Source organism: Vigna radiata, chromosome 8 (genome assembly GCF_000741045.1).
Source record: "Vigna radiata var. radiata cultivar VC1973A chromosome 8, Vradiata_ver6, whole genome shotgun sequence".
In the NCBI taxonomy this organism is placed as follows: Eukaryota; Viridiplantae; Streptophyta; class Magnoliopsida; order Fabales; family Fabaceae; genus Vigna; species Vigna radiata.
In genome coordinates, this window is record NC_028358.1 from 37,770,366 (window position 1) to 37,791,891 (window position 21,526).

The 21,526-nt window shown below is 32.2% G+C and overlaps 2 protein-coding genes across 4 annotated transcripts; both read left to right on the plus strand.

The window, feature by feature from the left end:
- The first annotated feature begins 3,158 nt into the window (after window positions 1–3,158).
- LOC106772811 (auxin response factor 22) lies at window positions 3,159–6,623 on the plus strand. Its single transcript, XM_014659408.2, has 2 exons — window positions 3,159–4,682; window positions 5,447–6,623. Exons 1-2 carry the CDS (start codon window positions 3,612–3,614, stop codon window positions 6,194–6,196), a joined length of 1,821 nt encoding a protein of 606 aa, XP_014514894.1. The 5' UTR covers window positions 3,159–3,611; the 3' UTR covers window positions 6,197–6,623.
- A 5,482-nt stretch (window positions 6,624–12,105) lies between these two features.
- LOC106771950 (phosphoglucomutase) lies at window positions 12,106–21,519 on the plus strand. 3 transcript variants are annotated; one of them, XM_014658027.2, is made up of 18 exons: window positions 12,106–12,384; window positions 12,700–12,936; window positions 13,199–13,271; window positions 14,408–14,591; window positions 14,710–14,762; window positions 16,258–16,346; window positions 17,038–17,274; window positions 17,486–17,550; window positions 18,880–18,940; window positions 19,024–19,141; window positions 19,223–19,304; window positions 19,409–19,481; window positions 19,635–19,696; window positions 20,009–20,104; window positions 20,463–20,617; window positions 20,696–20,792; window positions 20,993–21,070; window positions 21,158–21,519. In XM_014658027.2, the coding sequence occupies exons 1-18, from the start codon at window positions 12,378–12,380 to the stop codon at window positions 21,266–21,268; spliced, it is 1,878 nt and encodes a 625-aa protein (XP_014513513.1). In that variant the 5' UTR covers window positions 12,106–12,377; the 3' UTR covers window positions 21,269–21,519. The 3 variants fall into 3 exon arrangements, with proteins under 3 accessions (XP_014513513.1, XP_014513514.1, XP_022641166.1); XM_014658028.2 differs by lacking the exon at window positions 12,700–12,936 and having other exon boundaries at window positions 12,107–12,384; XM_022785445.1 differs by lacking the exon at window positions 12,700–12,936 and having other exon boundaries at window positions 12,107–12,380.
- The last annotated feature ends 7 nt before the right edge of the window (window positions 21,520–21,526 follow it).

Consider the following 21,526-nt stretch of genomic DNA (forward strand, 5'->3'; position numbering starts at 1 on the left):
ATTCTTCAATTCTTTCCAATACTTTTCATTTTCATTTTCTAATAAATCTAAATATTTGTTATCCACAGGACAACGTTAAATTTATTTATTTAATTGAAGAAGAATACGAAACTATTATTTCAAAAAATTGTTAAAATTTATTATATTTTTATTTTTTCCCTTTGCCGCTCCTCATATTATGGGTCTAGGAATCACACCCCACTTTTATTATTGTGTTAGGCCTTAGCCTTAGGGTAGGACCGAAGAGTTAGAACCTCCCCTTAATGCATCTCTTTTTTATATTTCTTATTTTCCCCATTTACATAAAACTAATTCAAAAATATTAATTTTTAGAATAATAATATTAGATAATATTTTTTTGACAACATTTAAACATCATCTACGTGTCATTTTGTGATTGGTTTAAAATTGCTCCACAATCAATAATAATAATCATAAACATAACCATGGACCAATCACAGATAAATATGTCAAAAAAATATTATCTAACTATACTATCCTAACTTTTATAAGTAGAAAAAAAAAATTCTCAATCTTAAGAAATCTAAGATAAAGAGGTAGAAAAATTTCATGATTGAATAATTTAAAATTCTTTTAACCAATTAATTTTTAAAGAAATTCTTTTAAAGAAATTGAGTGACAATGTTGGTACGTTATCTTAATTTCAGATATATTTGAATCTCCTTTTTTTCTTAAGATACTTTTCATAAACCTTTTTTTTTTACTTAGCATGCTAAATGTTGGTACAGAAATTCTTGGATGTTTCTGTTCTCTGATATATGTTTGAAATTATTTAATATTGTATCTGTGTGTACATGTATTTATTTATTTTATGTATTATTTATTTGGTTGTGTTTTGTGAGTAGAGCTGGATTCCCTTTTGACCTCATTAATATTCGTGATTTCACATTAAAAGCTTCCTTTTCTTATTATACGATCTGTTGCATGTGTTACATTTAAAGTTTGATGTTTTGATAAGTATTGGTATTAAATAGAAGTGGTAGTATCAATATTCGCAACTTTAGGTCATGCCTTTATTTGCATGTGGTAGGAGCGTCGCTGCTTTATTTATTGCACCATTTTACATTGCTAATTTCTGCTTAAAGATATCACCAATTCTAAATATCACATTACATGTTTTTTATTTTTTATCACAGTTTTAATAAAATTATGCATGCATTGTTTTAAAATAATATATACTGAAATTTATTAACTGTGGTTAAAAGGTAAATATTGTATTTTTTTTAAAAAAATAATGTTAACTAATATAAAAAGTGTCCTTGCGAAAAAGAAGGTTGTTTCTTGAAAAGTCAAAATTATATATATAAAAAATATTACTCATATGTTGACCAACATTGACAAAAGATTCGTCTCTAAAGATTTTTCATCGCTTAAGCTTTCATTTCGGGTACTTTCATTTAAAAAATCAAATTAAATAGCAGTTTAAATATATATATTCTTCACTTAATTATATAAAAAAAACACCTTTTAAAGACTTTACTTAATTTCCGAAGAAAATTCAATTCGAAAAATTTATATTAGCGACTTAATTAAAGCATAGGAACGGACTTTGCCAATCAAGTTATATAAAACAGAACTTAAACAAAAAATAAAACAGCAATTAGATAATTAAATATCTCATTTTATAATTAAGAGAAAAATTATATCACTCAAATTAAATTCAAAATTGATCATATTTTAAATTAGTGGTTAAAAATTGGATTTAAATAAAATATTGACCAAACTCAATGATTGCACCAAAACCTTCGTGCATTTTATTAACGCCTAATTAAAGTTCAGAAACTTCTGTAATTTAATAAAAATGGATTAAAACTGTATTGGTAAGGTCTTGTGATTTTATTATTTTTCAAATAGTTGTATAAAATGATTTAACAGTGATGATTAAATTTATAACATATTTAATTTCTAACTTATTCAATAGTAGGTTCGATGTAGTCTGTATGTTTTATATCTATGGCGTAGATAATAAATAGAATTGTATTTTAAGTATTTGGCTGAAAAAAAAAAATACAAAACATGGAGTTAAGGGGGGTGTGAGCTAAGAAAGATAAAAGCGTTATTTGAAAATTTGATTCTTTTTTAATCATGACAACGAGTTTAGATTATCAAATTTTTTTATACTGTCTTTTTATTGTACATTTTAAATACATTGCTTTAAATATATTAAAAAAAATTATACATTTTAAAACATCCTAAGTGTACTTCAATATATTTTAAAGATAGAATATAAGGACAATATAGAAAAATTCAACAATAAAATCTAAATTCTAAAATATATTACCTATATTTTCACCTTTTCATCTTCCTTGATTTCCATTCTTCTTTTTCTGTAATTTTGCATGTAGGTTTTTAGGGTTTGTTAGGCATTGATAGAAATTAAAGTTTTGAATTAATTACTAAGGGTGTTTAATTGATTTTGAATTGCTTGATGAGGTGCTGTGCTTCATTTTCTTCAATCCTTAAATCAATAAAAACTAGTTCATTGGATTTTATTCTATATTTCACATTTAATATATATACATGTACACACACACACACATATATATATATATATATATATATATATATATATATATATATATAAATTAATCTAACAACTATTCAAGAAATAAGTAACTTCCTTTTCTTGTTATCAATTTATATTAATTTATTATATATAATATTGACCATATAATTAGGTAAACTTAATTATTTATATAGTGAGAATAAAAAATGTATACAACATACAGGCACAAATATATCTCTTTTTAATATTTTAAAAAACATACGGATAAGATACACATCTAATACAAATTTATATAAAGAGTTACAGAAATTAAAATTAATAAAAATAAAGAAAACCTCACAATATTTTGTGAATAAAATTATATTTAATGTTTGAGTAAGTGATAAATGACCGATTAATAAAGAAAATTGAAAACGAAAAGAGTTCATATTTTTTAAATAAAAATAAATCAGTATTAAAAATAATAAAAAAGAAAATAAATCATATATATATATTTATATATAATTTGATAGTGACATAAAAAAATATATTATTATATGGTTTTATCATTTATGAGTACGTGAGTTGTAAACTGTAATGTCGATTTTCAATTCATGTTTGTGTTATGGTCGGCAACTGAGAGAACCACATACGAGTGTGACAGTGAGATAGAGATAGAAAGAGAGAGAGAGAGAGCAGTGTGTGTCTTTATGTACTTCCAACATCCCACTCTCTCTCACTCCCCACTCTTCTTTCCTCTTCTCTTCTCTTCTTCCACATCACTCATTCTCTCTCTACTTTTTCTTCATCCACCAATTAGCAACACATTCATCTTTCTCTTTATTTACAACAATCTTCTTCTCCTTCCTTCATCAACCGTCACAATCTAGCCACCTTCTCTTCTCTCCATCTCACTAATCATATCACATACTTCATTCAAACAACCCTGTTCTCCTCTTTGCATCTCTATCCTTTTTCCTTCCATACCTTCATCTTTTATTATTCTTCTTGGCCACAGAAGAAGACACACCTTATTTCCTTCAAACCTTTTCTCTGGGCTGTCTTTTCTCGTGAAAAGCGAGGATATTTAATATTTTACATTGAGATGTTCAAGGTTATGGAAAACATGGAGAGGGGTTCAGAAAGGTGTTTAGATTCTCAACTTTGGCATGCCTGTGCTGGTGCCATGGTTCAAATGCCACCTCTTAACACAAAAGTCTTCTACTTTCCCCAGGGCCACGCGGAACACGCTAATGGGAAAGTAGATTTTGGCCAAACCAGGGTTCCACCACTCGTCCCTTGCAGACTCTCTGCCATGAAATACATGGCAGACCCTGACACAGATGAGGTGTATGTCAAAATGAGGCTGATCCCTTTGAGGGAACATGAATTGGATTTGGAGGATGATTGTTTCTTGGGGAACACTGTGGAGGGTCAAGAGAAACCTCCTACCTCTTTTGCCAAGACACTCACACAATCTGATGCCAACAATGGTGGAGGGTTTTCTGTGCCTCGTTACTGTGCAGAAACCATCTTCCCGAGGTTGGACTATTCAGCTGAGCCTCCAGTTCAGACAATCATCGCCAAGGATATGCATGGACAGTGCTGGAAGTTTAGGCATATCTATAGAGGGACGCCTAGGAGGCATCTTTTGACCACTGGATGGAGCAATTTTGTGAATCAGAAGAGGCTTGTTGCTGGGGACTCCATTGTGTTTCTGAGGGCAGAAAACGGAGATCTTTGTGTTGGGATAAGGAGGGCTAAGAAGGGGATTGGTGGAGGGTCTGAGTTCTCTTCCGGATGGAACCCTCTCTTTGGTGGGGGTTCTGGATTCTTGTGTGGGAGTGAGAGCAACTTGGTGGGTGGTGTAAAAGGCGGTGGTGACGAGATGGTAGGAAGAGTGGCTGCTGAATCTGTTGTTGAGGCCGTAGCTTGTGCTGTTAATGGTAGGCCCTTCGAGGTTGTGTACTATCCAAGAGCTAGTTCCCCTGAGTTTTGTGTTAAGGCTTCTGTTGTGAAGGCTGCGATGCAAATTCAGTGGTGTTCTGGGATGAGATTCAAAATGCCCTTTGAAACTGAGGATTCTTCTAGGATTAGCTGGTTCATGGGCACCATTTCTTCTGTTCAGGTTGCAGATCCCATTCGTTGGCCTGATTCTCCTTGGCGTCTTCTGCAGGTACAACACACCCCATTATGGATTTCCTTTTACTATTGCATTAACATGATAACTTGTTCATATCCCCTTCCTCGACTTGTCTTTGCTCAGAGGCTATACTTTTATTCTCTCAGTGTGGTACTGATTTGACCAACAGTGACACTGCTTCGTCAATGGTTACACTATTCATTGGATTTCCAGTTTACTCCTTTTCAATCTCATCCTAAAACTGTTCAATGCTTAAAAAAGATGTAGCACAGTTTACACTTTGTCAGACAAGATGATTATTTCCTGATGCAATGTTTTTGTTTATCTTTCTTATTTATGTGTTGTGCGCCTTTCCTATTAAACAGTTGCTGAATCATACTCTGACTTGTGCAAATTGTATGTGCTGTATTCAGCGGCATTTTTATTTGCAATATATTTGTTTTCTATAAATGGATTTTCTTAGTGTTCTAGGTCCATTTCAATTAAAAAATAGCGGTCAATAGTAATAACTGTTGAACTACAGTAAAGTAGCAAATCGTTTTTCATCATTTTAAGCGTGTCTGTTCAGTGCTGACAATTCTTTCTAGCAAGTACAAATGGTTGCTTCAATTAGGCACTGTCTCCATAGGGTGCTTTTGATGATTGAGCTTTACTTTTGGAAGTTCGAGTTACCTTTACCTTTTAACAATACTATGGCAGGATGTTTGTCTTCAGTTTTTTTTGTTGGTTGGTACTCTTTTGGCTTAAAGTATGGTTAAACATGAAAATAATCTATAATTTGTGATGTCACATTTCAGGTGGTATGGGATGAACCGGATTTACTACAGAATGTGAAGTGTGTAAACCCTTGGCTGGTTGAACTAGTCTCTAACATGCCCACCTTCAATCTCTCTGCATACTCACCTCCTAGAAAGAAACAACGCTTCCTACATGACCCATATTTTCAAGTCATCAACCAACTCCCAATGCCATCATTCTCTAGCAATCTTCTGAATTATACCAACTCTCTTTGTAACATTGAAAATAGTAGTTCTGCAGGCATACAGGGAGCCAGGCATGCTCAATTTGGACTATCTCCATCTGATTTTCCCTTCAACAAGCTCCCAACAGACATGCTTCTAGGTGGGTTCTCTAGGCTCGACCATGCAACAAAACCTGTTAGGCCTCCTTGCGGAACCTATAAGAACAGCACTTCTAATACTAGTACTAAGACCAATGTTGACATATCTTGCCTGTTGACTGTGGGAAATCCCATCCCGAATTTTAAGGAATCGAATGCAACAAAAGCACCCCACATCTTGTTATTTGGAAAACTTATTCACACTGAGCAAAAGAGTTCAAACACCAGCTCTGCAAGTACAACTGGGAATAGTGTGTCTGAGGGGAATTCACTCAAGACATCTAATGCTTCTGATGGCCTAGGTTCTGCTGTGCACCAAAATAGCCCAATTGAGAATAATTCTGATGGAGGGTCTCCCTGGTACAAGGATCAGCACAAGGCTGATCTGGGATCCGACAACGTTAACACGTTATGCATTGCTTTGTAACAAATCAACTTATTTTCAGTTGCTGCGCCAGTGAGTTCTTGAGGAAATCGTGCGGCTAACTATTTTTAACATATTTCAACAGCTTTAGTGCTTCCTTTGTTGTATAGGCGTTGTTTTTCCTTCGGCATAATTGTACTTAGGTGCAAGTTAACAAAAATATTACCCATTCGATTCAGAAACATCATAATTATTATAAGTTGTTATTCCAACTGAGTAATCATGAAAACAATAGAGGGGTAATATTTTTGTTAACTTTCACTCACTTAAGTTTCCTCTCTTGCTACATTTCTTATGAGGGAGAATCCCTCTTCCAATTATGGGATATGATGTAACTCATCATAGAGATTGTCTTCTTCATTTAATATTCATGTTCCCATAAATTTCTCTAGGTCATCTTTATCCAAAATTATCAATTCCTTTCTGTTTCCACGCTTTTATCATTTCTGAAAAACCATAATCCCCTGTCAGAGTAGTTGTCCTACGTAAAGCTTGAGGATTGTAACGGTCCGCAAAAAACGTAAATGACGGTGTTTGAATGTGACAATTGAATCTTACTGCAAGCCAACTCGCTTGTCCCTATTTCTTAGGAGTATTTCCTAAATTAAACCTTAACATAAGTTAGGAAAACAAACCATCTAAAGGGAAGATATTTGACATATTAGCAGTGATAAGTATCTACAAGACTTCACTGTCTTGATGCATTGATTAGTTTTACAAAGCAAGACTAAGAAATGGTCAATTAATTAGTTTCCTATTTGTAGTTACTTTAGGGGACAATCAACTAATCAACAACTGCAGTCCCAAATAAAACAAAAATCTTCTTTCTTATTTGAATTTCACAGAGGTATGGCCCACATATAGGTGGTGATCTCAGGATGAAGATACACATACACTCACTGCACACCAAGTTTTCTGGGACATTGGAGCATTAAGACAAGGATATCTATCAACTCTCAATATAAAATGGCAATACAGAGATCGGGTGAATAACATTATATGATATCAAGTTGAAGTTGATAATCACAATGCAGGCAACATCAGCCATTTTTTGTGCTTAAAGATATACCAAATAGCAGGGTCTCCTCAAGTACGGAACAGCACCTTGTTGTAGACTCCGTTTGCCGTTTTACCCCACAATTGGACAATAAACCGTGTGCCTTAGGTGGAAAAGTATCTACTTCACCAAGATTCTCCATAACCCTTTCTCCCAAAAATAAAAAAACAAACACAGAAAATGATGATGTTACGTGGTAACAACTATACTGCCAAATATTTCCAACACCAATCATGTTGGGAATAATTAAAAAACAAACACAGTTGTCTCACATCAGCAAATGTATTCATTTAAATGGATCTCAACAAGGTAAACAAGTCAATCAATACAAAAAATTACTCTGAATAACTCACAAAAACACAAGATTTTTTAAGATTTCACTTTTGTTTTTTAGTCTTTTTTACTATCGGATACCCAATTTTTTTATGGCTTAACTCATTTTCTATTTTTTCTCTATTCTCTTCTCAAAAGGCAAGCACACGCTTTTTACCAACTGCTTTAAAAACATTATGAACAAGTTGATATATAACACTCAGAACAAATTGAATCTAAACAATGCAAACATTTTTCCTCCTGAAATATAGCTTAAAGCATACCAGTTATATATTCTTGACTATTGTATCAGCAGCTCTAAAACTAACTCTAGAAGTCTTTTTTCTCTGCACCAATTTAGTATGGCCAAACTATTGCCATCAATAATAGTTATGTCATTTCGTCTTTTTCGATAAATATCCTAGTGGTGATGCAATAGTTAGTCCTACTACTGTTATCATGTGAAGCAACCTGCATCTAATTTCCCAACCATCGGTTAGTATATAAGATAAGGTTGACTCATGGGCTGGCATTATAAACTAATTCTACAAATTCTTATAATATTTTTTTTTATTTACCAAACAAAATAAAGTATTAAACGTTTTTTTTTATGTTTTACGATAAAAAACACATCAATTTCAATTTTCTATTTCTTATAACAATGAAAAGACAAAAGAAAAAAAATTCTAAGAAGATACAACACTCCTCAATTCACAAATCACCATCATAGATCTAGGAACGAAATCAGTATTTAAGTGTATTGTAATTGAATTCCCTCCACTGTGTATCTCCTCTTCAACATATGGGTGTCACCCGCCATTAATTAAATCTATAATTCATTCATATAATGGTTGTTGCGATTGAAGGATCAGTCTTTGATTATGGGCCTCGTTAGATTTTGATTTCTACAAAGGAAAAACATATAAACTACAAGGTCGTTGAATGTGAAAGAAAAATTAGCAAAATTCATTAATAATTAAATTCAGTCTATTCTGTTAACTATGTTAGCTACTTGTGACGTGCAATAGGTTCATTCATATAATATATATATATATATATATATATATATATATATATATATATATATTGTGTGTTAGCTGGATGGTATACCTAAAAAGTCTACTAGAGAAGAAAGTGGTAATATGGTACAATATGAAACAAAAGACATTAATTTGGAGAGAAAAATGCACGTGAGCCTCTTCTTTTGAGAATTAAAAAAAGGTTAGATGGAAATGGCGTTGTTTAATTGTTAACGTTGGACATGCTTTATATAATTGAATGACCGCAAATAATTGGTAGTTTAGTATTTATAAATGACTTGTGTATGAAACACTGTATTAACTTCTAACCTAATTTTCTTTTCTGTGTATAAATATATAGGGCTGTTTCATTATAAAATTGTCTTAATTAGTTGCTTATATATATATGTAAGATTATTAAACTTTTACACAGAAAGTTCAGTTTAAGTGTTGATTAACTTACTGTAAATGGTGAAGTCAGAAAAGATAATTTTAAGTAATAAATAGTGGTGTTTGGATATGGTTAATCTGCATATCGGTACGAATGACATTGACCAGTAATTATACTGCAAAAAGTTCATTTTTCTGTAAGTTGATATAATCAATGGAAAGAAATAAAGAAATGGCATGCAGATGATAATTAGAATATAGAAAAAAATAAAAAGCTAATGTTCCGCCTATAAAATGGCGAAAGGAATAGGTTATTAATCCACATTACGATCCCCAAGTATGAGGAAGTTGCAGGAAAAAGAGTAAATGATCTCTTGGGATCCCAGTTATATGAAATTTTTTAGCCCTCACATGAACTTGAGATTATGACTTACTCAACATTGTGTGGGTGCGTGTGATGTTGTTAGTATAATATATAGTTGTTTTTTTCCGAAGCAAAGAAAGATATAGAAAGGTCAAGAAACACAGCTCAATTGAAGTATTTCATGCCCCCAACATCGGCACAATGTGTGTTTTTGTGTTGGACAAAGATTATGTATGTACACTTGTTTAATAATTTAATATAAGACTGTAGGGTTTGCATGTGAAGGTTAATGAAGGTTTATTATAATGGCTGGAAATAGTTGGCTAACCCTGCCATGTTAATTTTTTTGGATGAATCACAGATCCCAAGAGGTTTCTTCCTAAGTCAACTAATGTATCAGATTTCCCACATGGGGATTGGGGATTGTCCATTGTCAACTTTATCTGCTTCCATGTCTTGTTCGACCATAAATTTTGTATTGCTTTTAAAACATGGAACATCGAAATTGAACAACCTGGTTGTATTCCTGAGTCAGAAAGTTGGTATTCCAACATTAAAAAGTCAAAAACACCATTTTCAAACATGGATGTGATTGTGAAATTGCCCTAGTTGTCATCTGTCTATGGAGTTCACTGTATCTAAGCGAGTGATCAAAGTGAGAACGTGACTCTAAGATATTAACTTCAATTATTGCAAAACTTCCTTCATGCAGTGATTTCTACACACACTCCAGATGCTCAAAATTATATGCACATTCAATCTTTTATTACTCGTATTAAAATTTACTAGCAATGAAATCTTAGTAGTACCTTTATTTTTTCATGAATGATATCATATAAGAACAATATCAAAATCAAATAAAATCCTTCAACCTGAGTCTTAGACTCTGATCTTTTCTGGGATTTTGGACTGAATTGTTTAACTTTTCAGAAGATTGTACCGTACTACAGCCCAAATGTATAGAGATTCATTTTGAAGTATTTTGTATTTTGTACGTAGACGATCTACTTATAGTCCAGCCATTATAACTCTTTTTGGATTACATTGATTCCATAAATCTAAATCAAATTCAAATTAAATCAATTAAATTGCTTTATATTATTTGGAGTAATTGAATTATTTTACTTTAAATCAAACTATAACTATAATTAGTTTGGTTCTAGAATTAATAGTTTTGAGCTCATAATATTTTTTCTTATAGAAAAAACTTTTACAGACAACTAATTTTTAGTATTTTAAACTTGAAAAATGATTATTTGGCACTCACATTGTTCTCTTACTTCCACCTTACAGTCCATTATAATAATATAATATGTATTAGAATTTTATATTCGAAAATAAAACAAATATAATTAAAATAGTATTATATTGAGTTGTCAAATGTATTATATTTACCCTTTAAACTTTTCTGCTATTTTTTTCTTTTCATTTTTCGTGTCTTAACTTTTTATCCGGTGTTCTTAAATGTATTTGGTTAGGAAAAAGTGTCTTTAACAACTCTTTTTTATAACTTTTTGACATATGTGGCAGGTCGGTTTCAAATATTTTTTTAAACATAAATTCAAACAGTCCAATAAAATGATAACACGTATCTTGTTGTCAAAAAATTATTAAAAAAAAATTGTCAAAATATCATTGTCCATTTGATTATATTTAGTATCGAAATTTTTTAAGAAATTGCAAGTGAAATCAATGTATAAAATCGTAGTTATATAAATGTTGTATATTAATTGAAAATAATATTATTAATTGAAATCGCATAATTATCGTTAAAAATTATTAAAGAATACAAATTTTTTTACAGTAATATTAATTTGAAAATTTATATTGTAGGTAAAGCATAAAATAGAATTTAAAATTGTAATAATTTTTTAAGCTAACCCAGTGACTTTAATCGAATCAACACAATTTTAGTCAGATAAGTGCAATTCGAACTATCTAATTTTTATATGGAAAAAAAATTAATGAAGCAAATCTAATTAAATTTGATCAGTTTAAATTTTATTTTAAAGTGGAAAAAACCATCTAAGTTATAATATAAACAACCTCCCATTAATTTGTTTTTTGTTGGGGTTGATTTTCACTCAAGGCATGGGTTTGTCTAATCGGAGCCCAAAAAGTTAAACTAGGCCGAACGCGTTTGTTTTCCTATAGGGGAATTTCTTCCTGCACCCCATGTTTATTTTTCTGTATGTCATAATTTTTAAAATTCTAACTACAGTCCATCGAAATGCAACCCATTTTTTCTCACGGCACCACTAGTCCTCCACTACACTACACTCTTTTAGAAGAAGAGAGAGAGCTTTTATTCTAAAAAGAACTGAATTTGAAAGTTATCATTTATGTTCTAAAATGTATTTTATAGAAACTATAGTTAGGAAAACTCAACGTAGTTGATGTTATGAAAATCTAAATTTTGATGGTAATCTAAAAGTTACTTTTACAGATGCAGTTATAAATTATGTTGGTGCATAAAGAAAATGCCCTTGTGAGAATACCTTGTACTGGGCTTTTAAAGAGTATATTTACAGAAATAGAGCTTAATCGAAAAGACGGAAATGATAAAGCAATGTGATAAAATCTAACTAGTTAAATTTAGTACACATTTCTATATTTGATCTCATGTGCTCGTTGTACAAGTTAAATTTTGTTCATCTCAAATATATTAAATATTTATCTTTTGAATAAAATTTATATTTCTATTTACCTAACACGAATAAGATAAATTAGTTTTATATGAGAAATATTTTGGGTGAGTGGATGAGGATGCTATGGTGCAGTTTATCTGACGATAATCTTTGTCCCTGTTGTGTACAAAAATTTAAAATGAAAAGGAATAAGAATATGAAGAAAAATGGAATAGGAAAATTGGAATAGCGAGATGGGTAACATGAAGTCACGTGTGCGAGGTTTGTTTGTTGTAAAGCGCAGTAGGTGGAACTGAACTAAGCTGAAGTGGAAGAAGGTTACAGAAAAATTGAAAACACAATAAGGTTCTCACTTGTCTCTAATTCTCCGTCACGGCAATTCAAGCACCCTCACATGGCAGGTCTCATTTCATTTCAACCCTTTTCTTTTTTCCTTCTTTCTGTTCATCCATTCAATTCAATTACGTGCCGTCGTTCTTAAATTGCTCATCGAATTATTTATTCAATACTTGACGATAATAATGATGATGATAATAATTGGAATCGGAACGTGTTGGTGTTCGTACAATCCAAGTTTCATGAAATTTTGCTGTGAACAACTAGAGATAGAGAAATAATTCACCCCACATGATGACCACAAAGATGTAATCGGTGGAGAGTTTTTGTTTACCTGGAAATCTCAATTATCTGATAAAGGTGTGAATGTTTATATGCAGCGACATCAGGGAAGATTGTCCAAAATGTTTTTGTGTCACACAGCTTCCAACAGAATACACAGTTGTTCGCTTCACAGTCACAGGGTCGAAGGGACTATTATTTTGCCCCTTATCCCCGCAACTCAAACCTTCCCTCTCCGCTAGGGAAGTTGGCATGGACTGCCTCTTCCATTCAATTGCGCACTTTATACAAACCCCAGAATCATTTTAGTATCCAGAGAAATTTTCACTGCAATGGTCTGTTCTAGATTCTAATTATACTGGTTCATATGAAGCCAAAATACTCATATTTAAACACATATAAAATTCTGCTCTTTTTACCCTTCTTTTACAGGTTTCTTCGATGTAAGAATATTGTGTTAGTATCTGCATATAGGCATACATTTCGCCCCTGTTTTTGACCGAATTTGCTTTACATTCAACCCTTCGTTGGTTTTTAACTAGCGTGTTTTCTAATGGATGCTTGTTCCTTCCATTTCATTTGGACTTCTGGTTGCAGCTTCTTCATCTGCTTCTGCTACTGCTATGCCATATCTAGACAAGACAGATTTTCTAAAGCTTCAGAATGGCAGGTGAAGATCACTTTATTAAAGCAATCTAGCTAATAAGTGTATATGGTACAAAATCTACTTCAGCGGACTATCTGCCCCTGCTTTTTTTCATCCTAACAGAAATTTGTTCAGGCCATCGTTTTTTCTTTTCATACCTTATTTTAGTCAAAGGATGGTGATTCTGTTAATATACTAAGTGAAAAGGAAGAGATGAAAACATCAAATCAGGAAGCAAAGTACTCTGTAAAGGTTCTGAGTGGTAAAAAGAGGAAAAAAGATGAACATGGAATATAGTTGAATCCTCTTTGCTCATTACCTTTTCAATTGCTGCTTTGCCGTACACTGTCTATGTTGTATATGTCTAGGCATTTAGACAAAATAGAAGAAAAAATAAAACTTATAGTATTCTATTTATTTCTTAAGACCTTATTTTGCCACTTCATTAAAAAATTAAAAGTTAATTATTTAATGTAAAATATTTTGTAATTGCTATATAATCTTTTCACGTCCAGCATAATAATGACTGTAATCTTGTACTTTATTTAAAGAAAGCTTCTAGCTAAAATATCCCATCTTCCTTTTTATTAAGATGGCAAGCAATTTTACATTTGAAGCTGAACTCTTGGGTGTTATATTAAGGCTTTTGATATCACTCTTCAAAAAGGTTGAGAGCTCTTTGGGTGGAGATCGATTTTTTTCTAAATGTGAAGCTTCTTCTGATAGTTCATGAGTTCCTTGGAAGTTAAGAAATAGATATGGTAATAATGTTTTTGGAGTCTATTAAGAATATACAATCTAGATTTTCAAAGTTTTTTTGGGAGGGAAATAGGCCTGCGGATTGTTTAGCTGCTTATGCTTTTAGAATTTTAATTTTTACAGGGTGAGATGAAGTACCTTTATGTATTGTCTTTGAATTTCGTACACATTTCGGATTCCTTTAGTGGCTTTTGGTTTGGTCCCCCTCTTTTGTATTTATTTTTTCTATTAATTGTATAACAAATGCTGGAGGTTGTAGTGCTAACCTGGTTTGGATTGTAACCTGTAAAGTGATGCAATAGCATTCTTTCCTTTTGATTAAAACAAAAGAACTAGCATTTATTGGGCTTACATCCTGCACACTGGCTCATATAAACTTATAAATGAAATTAACTTAACAGTGACATACGTGGTGTGGCTATTGATGGTGTCGAGGGAGAGAAAGTTAACCTCACTGAACCTGTTGCTGAGGCAATAGGAGCTGCTTTTGCTGCATGGTTAATGGAGAAGAAAAAAGCTGACTCTTCCCAGCATTTGAGAGTTTCTATTGGCCATGATACCCGAATATCAGCCAAATTATTACAGGTTTAGATTGTTCTGTATAACATTTTCTTTAACACCCACCTTTAAATAAAGTGATTGTTGATTGTGTTAAAACTCTGATGGTTATGAAACTAAATGTTTGTCCATTTTCAAATTTTAGAATGCAATTTCTCGAGGACTCGCTGGTGCTGGCCTAGAATTTGTCCACTACGGGTGGGTGATATCAATTTTTTCTAGAAAAATATTTGCATTTTTGTTTGCATGATAAAGTGTATTATTGGTTTTAAATCCCCAATGTCTGCAATTACTGTTCTAGCATATACCATACACTGATACTCTTGTTTCAAGATAATATAATCAGATTTGAGCATGGATATTCAGTTAATTTGATCAAACTATGCAGAAAGTTTTGGTTTGAAGCTACAACCTCTGAAGAAGGTGAACGACATCCTCTTAGTACATTATAATTTCGGGATGGCAAAAGTGATGGGTTTACTTGTTGAGAAAAACTAAAGTTAGTGGGAGACATGCTAGAGTTTATAGTGAGCTTGTACCCAAAAATGGGATGAAATTTGTAACGAGATACAGCACATGCATTTTATAATTCTTATGTTTGTAAAGTGGTTGAGTGTTAGGACTGAACTGGTAACGAACTTCTGGCACTGAAGTAAGATAACCAATAAAGATTCTGTTGCTTATATTAAGGTATTGAGGAAAATAACAAGATGTTAGCACTAAAAAACAAGATCGAGTTGTTTGGAAATAATTAAAAGTTGCTTACTAGTAACTATTGAGTTAATGAGTTCACTGTTAATTAGCCAAAAACTCAAAACAATCACTTAGTTTTTGGGACTTCTTTTGCTATTTACTAAGGAATTACTAATCGAATTGCAAATTAAAGGCTAATGAATTACTTGGTTTTTTAATGTACTTCTATATTGTTGAGCCTGGTTTTTAGCTGACTATATGGTTATTATATTGTCTAATCACCTGTAGGAAAACTAACTTGGGTGTATAAGCCGTAACTATTAAGCTGCTATTGTAATTTGCATATCATAAGATTATTGATAATGACTAGTTCACCTGCTTCTTAGTTGCATCTTATATGCATAACCATTTGATTAGCTCATTTTTTCTGATATGATCATACTTTACTGTGTTTCTGTTTCAGCATATGTTATTTTGTTTGATAAATTTTTCCATTGATATTTGGTATTATAAACTTAAATATGCTTCTAGTCTGCAAAATTAGTGCTTTTGATTTTAATTCTTAAAAATTGTTGAAAATAATATTTCCAGTCCCTACTGTTATGTGACACTCTTCAATTACATATGTTTAACAGAAATTGACTATCCCAAAAAATACTTGCTAGTGTTTGATGTACAATGTGTACCACTAAATTTTTTTTAAACCCCTCAATTAAATGTTATTTATATACCTTGATACGAACTTTAGAGCCAAAAAAGCGATTTTTATTTGGAGACAAAAATATTTAATAAAGATTAAAATCAAGACTTGTTTATTCTGTATAGGGACAAAAATCAATTATTTAAAATTCTTGGAGATGGTAAGCAAAGAAAATATTACATTAGGACAAAAGTCAAAAACATGTTTATTTTATAGGAATTAAAAGCAAATTTCAGCCTAATATTATTACCCAACTGTTTCCATGGCCTAATGTATTTAATACTGTCTTTTCATTTCTAGATTAGCATCAACACCGGCCATGTTCAATTGCACACTCACAAAGGATGAAGCATTTTTGTGTCCTGCTGATGGATCTATTATGATTACAGGTACATTATAAAGCTCTAAATGGCATTGTTTTAACTTTTAAGATTTCGCCAACTTGCCCATTAATGCAAAAAGTCATTTTGGATTGATCTATAGAGAGTACGGTATCAAATTTCATCTTAAAACCAATTGGTGTTATGTGAAGCTGTCCAACTAATATATAAGCCTTACTCCAAGAATTGAGGCAGAACATTTGAGACTTCCCAACACCCCATTCTGCAGGTATCTACCAAACTAGGCTAGACTATCAAAATAGGCAATTACCAAAATGAGTTGTAGGCTCTTATACCATGTCGGATTTCATCTTAAAATCAATTGGAATTAAGTGATATTGTCTCACAGATATATAAGCCGCACATAAAAAATTGAGGCAGAATATGTAAGACTTCCCCTTGTGTGGATATAGCACAACCTCCTTTTACTAAAAGTTTAACGAATCATGTAGAATGGATTTACTTGAAAGCTGAGACACTGAATACCAACAGCTTTGGTTTTCCTGTGTATCCATTTTATTTTGTACGGTATTCACTTATTATTTTGAATTTATTGTTTGTTAATGTCCTTGAATTGTAAATGCTGTTTTTGTTTTTATGTTCCAATTTGATTTGATAATTCGTAAATTTATTTTTCATAGATAAATGAATTTGGATGCTGGTTTGTCTACTAACTATGAAATGTCCTGTATGTGAACAGCAAGTCATCTGCCTTTCAACAGAAATGGATTCAAATTTTTCACTAATGCTGGTGGGCTTGGGAAGGCTGACATCAAAGATATCTTAGAGAGGGCTGCAGACATATACAATCAATTTACCCCAGAAAGTTTGAAGAATTCAGAGAAAAAAGCTTTATTAAATTTTAAGAAAGTTGATTACATGATTGCTTATACATCTGATCTGGTAAAAGCAGTTCGCAAGGCTGCTGGAAACATAGGCATGACCTCACTTAAGTATTTATACAATAGTCAATATGTTTGGGGATATAATTAATGCATTGTTCTCTAAATGAAGAGGAAGAATAATGCAACTCTAATTAGAGATCTGTTTTTATTATTCAAGTTTTTTCTGTAAAATTTATAGTTTTTCCTTTTGTTTTTGATTTCCTGATCTTGTTTGCTAAAGTTTATTGCATTGTTTATACACAGAGAAACCATTGGAGGGTTTTCATATAGTTGTTGATGCTGGCAATGGAGCAGGAGGTTTTTTTGCAGTAAGTTCTATTTAATCTCCTTAACTTTTTTGTCTGTTAATAACTTTCTAGTATTATGAATTTCACTTGAAATATCTATATAAAATATTGTGATCATTGTACTCTTCTAAAGTGAGAAATGTTCTTTAAAGGGTAAACTAAAGGGCAAATCTATAACCGCTGATTAAAAAAAATCAATGGTTAAGATTCTGGTAAATTACATTCACATGTGTAACAAACTGTGATTTTCTATCCAATGGGTATATCCACAATAACTCTTGAAAAACTTCTATCAAGCTTTTTGTTTTTTGACAAACTTTTATGCTTAATAAGTACATATAATCGTGTCTTAATAACTCTCCTATGAGCTGTCCTTCTTTTTTATATGATTTACCATGGGCCAATATGCATGAATGATATGATTTAGTTTTCTTTTGGTTTTTCGCTCATCTAATGTGAAATCATAAAAATTGTTTTTCCATAATTAGAAAATTTCCTGCATTGACTATGTACGGATGTATGGAGAAGGATAATACCCAAATTTTTAAAGTGAGTATGAGGACAGAGATGAGTATGTACTCTTACCGTTTTAAATTATTAAAATATCTTTAATTTATTATGTAATCTGAAAAACTTATATTAACTTTTGTTTTGTCCTTAATTTTGTAACTTATTTCTAAGATAAATATTTGATCATTTTTATTATTTTTTGTACTTATTGACCTTGTCTAATTGTTATCGGTAGGTATTCTTATTTGATATTTATGTAATTATAATTTTTTTTTATATTTGATATTGGATAAAAAAATGTGTATCCTTTTAACGTTAAATACTTGAACATAAGACAAAAATTTCATACTTGTAGAATGTGGGCATGAGATAGTTAAACCCACATCTGCCCCGTCCTCTTACCATCCCTGTTACAAACATATGCACACTGTCCGAAACTTATTTAGAAGTATAGCAGGTAATTTACAGTGAAAATAGATCTATTGGTAATGTTTACAACTTTGATATTTTTACTGAGTTCTGGAAGACTGGAACTGACGTACATGGTGTTTTTATAGGATCTTTAAAATAAAATCAGCTGAGAAAATTGTCGATGATGACCTTTTTATATTTTCATATTATGAATTTAGTAAGATAATAATTTTTCTAGATAGAATCTTAGTAGTTTTTCTGAAATTTTTCATTTCTTTACACTGGGAAAGACTAGTTCATAAATTAATTAATGGATTAGATTATTGTGTATAATTTGAAATCATTCAGAATTTTAGAAGGTTTTTATCTGGTTAAGGTTTTTGGCTCTTGCATCAAACTTGATATTTGATATTACTTTTCGGTGAATAGGAAAAGGTTTTGAAACCTCTGGGGGCAATAACTTCTGGTAGTCAATTTTTGGAGCCTGATGGTAATAAGTTCTTCTGGAGGAGTGATTTCAGCTGGTTATGGTACATGCACTGTTAGTAACAGATGGATTTTGTATTCGTTCAGGCTTGTTTCCAAATCACATCCCAAATCCTGAGGACAAGACAGCAATGAAAGCTATAACCCAAGCAGTCCTCGACAACAAAGCTGATCTTGGAATTATCTTTGATACTGATGTGGACAGGTAAGCTTCTTATTACTAAGAGATTGCATAGAAACGCTACCGTTTTCAAATTTATTGAGCATCGACCACTTTCATCTGTAGATCTGCTGCTGTGGATTTCACTGGTCGTGAATTTAATCGGAATCGTTTGATTGCCTTAATGGCAGCTATTGTTCTTGAGGAAGTAAGGTTTTTAACTTTAGCTTATATCAGACCCGGTTTCTCAACCTCACATTTCCCTGTATCAATTATTTCTCATCAGTCTTTTCCTTCTCTCATTTTCTGTAGCATCCTGGAACAACTATTGTCACAGACAGTGTGACTTCCGATGGGCTTACTACCTTTATCGAGAAGAAACTCGGTAGGAATCTAAACTGCCATGACCTTTTAGTTGGCCTTTCTCGCCTTCTTTTAAGATTTCATCATGAACTAAAATATTTTTCATTGAATTTGAATAGAAAAATTACTTGAAAACAGATTAGAGTTAATAACTTGCTGGTACTATTTTTCTTAGGTGGCAAACACCATCGGTTCAAGAGAGGCTACAAAAATGTGATTGATGAAGCTATTCGTTTGGTATGATGAAAGCTTGCCCATAATTCAATAAATTATGAATCAGATTAGTTATGCCTGGTTGCCTGTGCTTGTCTGTGCCAGTATTTCAAATTGAAGCCTGCACATTTTAGCTAAATTTATTCAAAATGGGTCCTAGTAGTAATACCTGGCTAAAATGCAAAACGAAAGCAGTTTAAGAAATAATTTGTGTTTAGATACCTAGCTTCGATTGTGCATTTTTCGTCTTATTTCTTTTAATATTTTTTTAAAATTTTTCAATTTCATATTTTCATGTGTTAAATATTTGACTTGTGGTGCTAATATTGCTGACAGAATTCTATAGGAGAGGAGTCACATTTGGCAATTGAAACCAGTGGACATGGGGCTCTCAAGGAGAATCACTGGCTTGATGATGGTGCATACCTAATGGTATATTATAGTAGTCACATTAAGTAAACGAAATAATCACCCTATTACTTGCTCTTCATTAATCAATAATTGATATTATACGTACCCAGGAGTTGAACCGTTCAACTATATGATGAAGATATTAGTAGAGGACCATAGGCAAAGAATATGTACACTTCTTACTTGAACTAAATTTCCCATGACTTGACACTATGCTGCATTAGATTGTGAATATAACTGTGTTGTAGAATCAAGAAATAGATCAAATTAGGTGAAAAGAGGTTCCAATGATATGTTATCATCTGCTGTACCGAGCTAAGCCGGGTCCAAGGTTAGTTTTAATATTCAAATTATGACAAATATGACATTTATTCTGCAGGTTAAGATCTTAAATAAACTTGCTTCAGCAAGAGCTTCTGGAAATGGTGGTGGAAGCAAGGTTTTGACTGATTTAATAGAAGGGCTTGAGGAACCAGCTTTTGCTACAGAACTAAGATTAAAGATAAACCAATTCCATCCAGATCTTAAAGAGGGGTAAGCTAGTGTATAAAGGTTCTCTGTGTGCATCCATCCATTATTGTCATTAATTCACTGACACGTCTGAGCTTTTAGATCTTTTCGGGAATACGGAGAAGCTGTGCTGAAACAATTAGAGAATTCAATTGGCTCTGATCCAAGTTTGCACAAGGCTCCCGTGAACTACGAAGGGGTATGTTTGTCCCTGCTTATTGCTAAATTGTAAGCCTGTTTTAGTTAGTATTGATATGAAATTTTCAATGACAAATTATGGAGACAATTAGGACTAACATGTTCCAAAATTGGAATTTGCATACAATTCTAAATTGATTGCTTTTCTGACTTTCTGCTCCCAAAATAATTTATTGCTTGTCTGATCTAATCATCAACCAGGTCCGAGTTTCTGGCCATGGGGGATGGTTCCTTCTTCGATTATCACTCCATGATCCTGTACTTCCCCTTAACATTGAGGTAAAGGCCCGCACAGCTCGTATTGTGGTGTTTATATGCAAATTTTAAGCAATGCAACTAAATCAGAATTAACATAATTCACTGTAGGCACCTAGTAATGACGATGCTGTGAAGCTCGGACTTGCTGTGCTTGAAGCTGTAAAGGGCTTTGGAGGTTTAGACACATCGGCCTTGAAGAAGTTTGTTGGAGCATCATAATTCAATGCTTCGTACAAGAATTGAGTTGGTTGATGGAAATGCTTTCGCTTCTATGTTTTCGTTATACAAAGAGGTTCCCTATACTTGCATCAGCGGCAACAGAGGATGAATTAAATTATTGTCATGAGAATGGTGTGTTGTCTTGTGAATTAGAAATATCAGAGATATCTATGAAAAAGAAATTTTAATGACATCAAGATCTACGGTGTAATTTTTTTGTGCTTTGCATTTAACATTATTGACATTTTTTTGATATAC

Coding starts and splice junctions, on each gene's coding strand:
- LOC106772811 (XM_014659408.2), top strand. CDS start 3,612: ATGTTCAAGGTTATGGAAAACATGGAGAGGGGTTCAGAAAGGTGTTTA. Junction 4,683..5,446: donor CTCCTTGGCGTCTTCTGCAG/GTACAACACACC, acceptor GTCACATTTCAG/GTGGTATGGGATGAACCGGA.
- LOC106771950 (XM_014658027.2), top strand. Junction 13,272..14,407: donor CTAAAGCTTCAGAATGGCAG/GTGAAGATCACT, acceptor TTAACTTAACAG/TGACATACGTGGTGTGGCTA. Junction 19,305..19,408: donor CAGCTATTGTTCTTGAGGAA/GTAAGGTTTTTA, acceptor CATTTTCTGTAG/CATCCTGGAACAACTATTGT.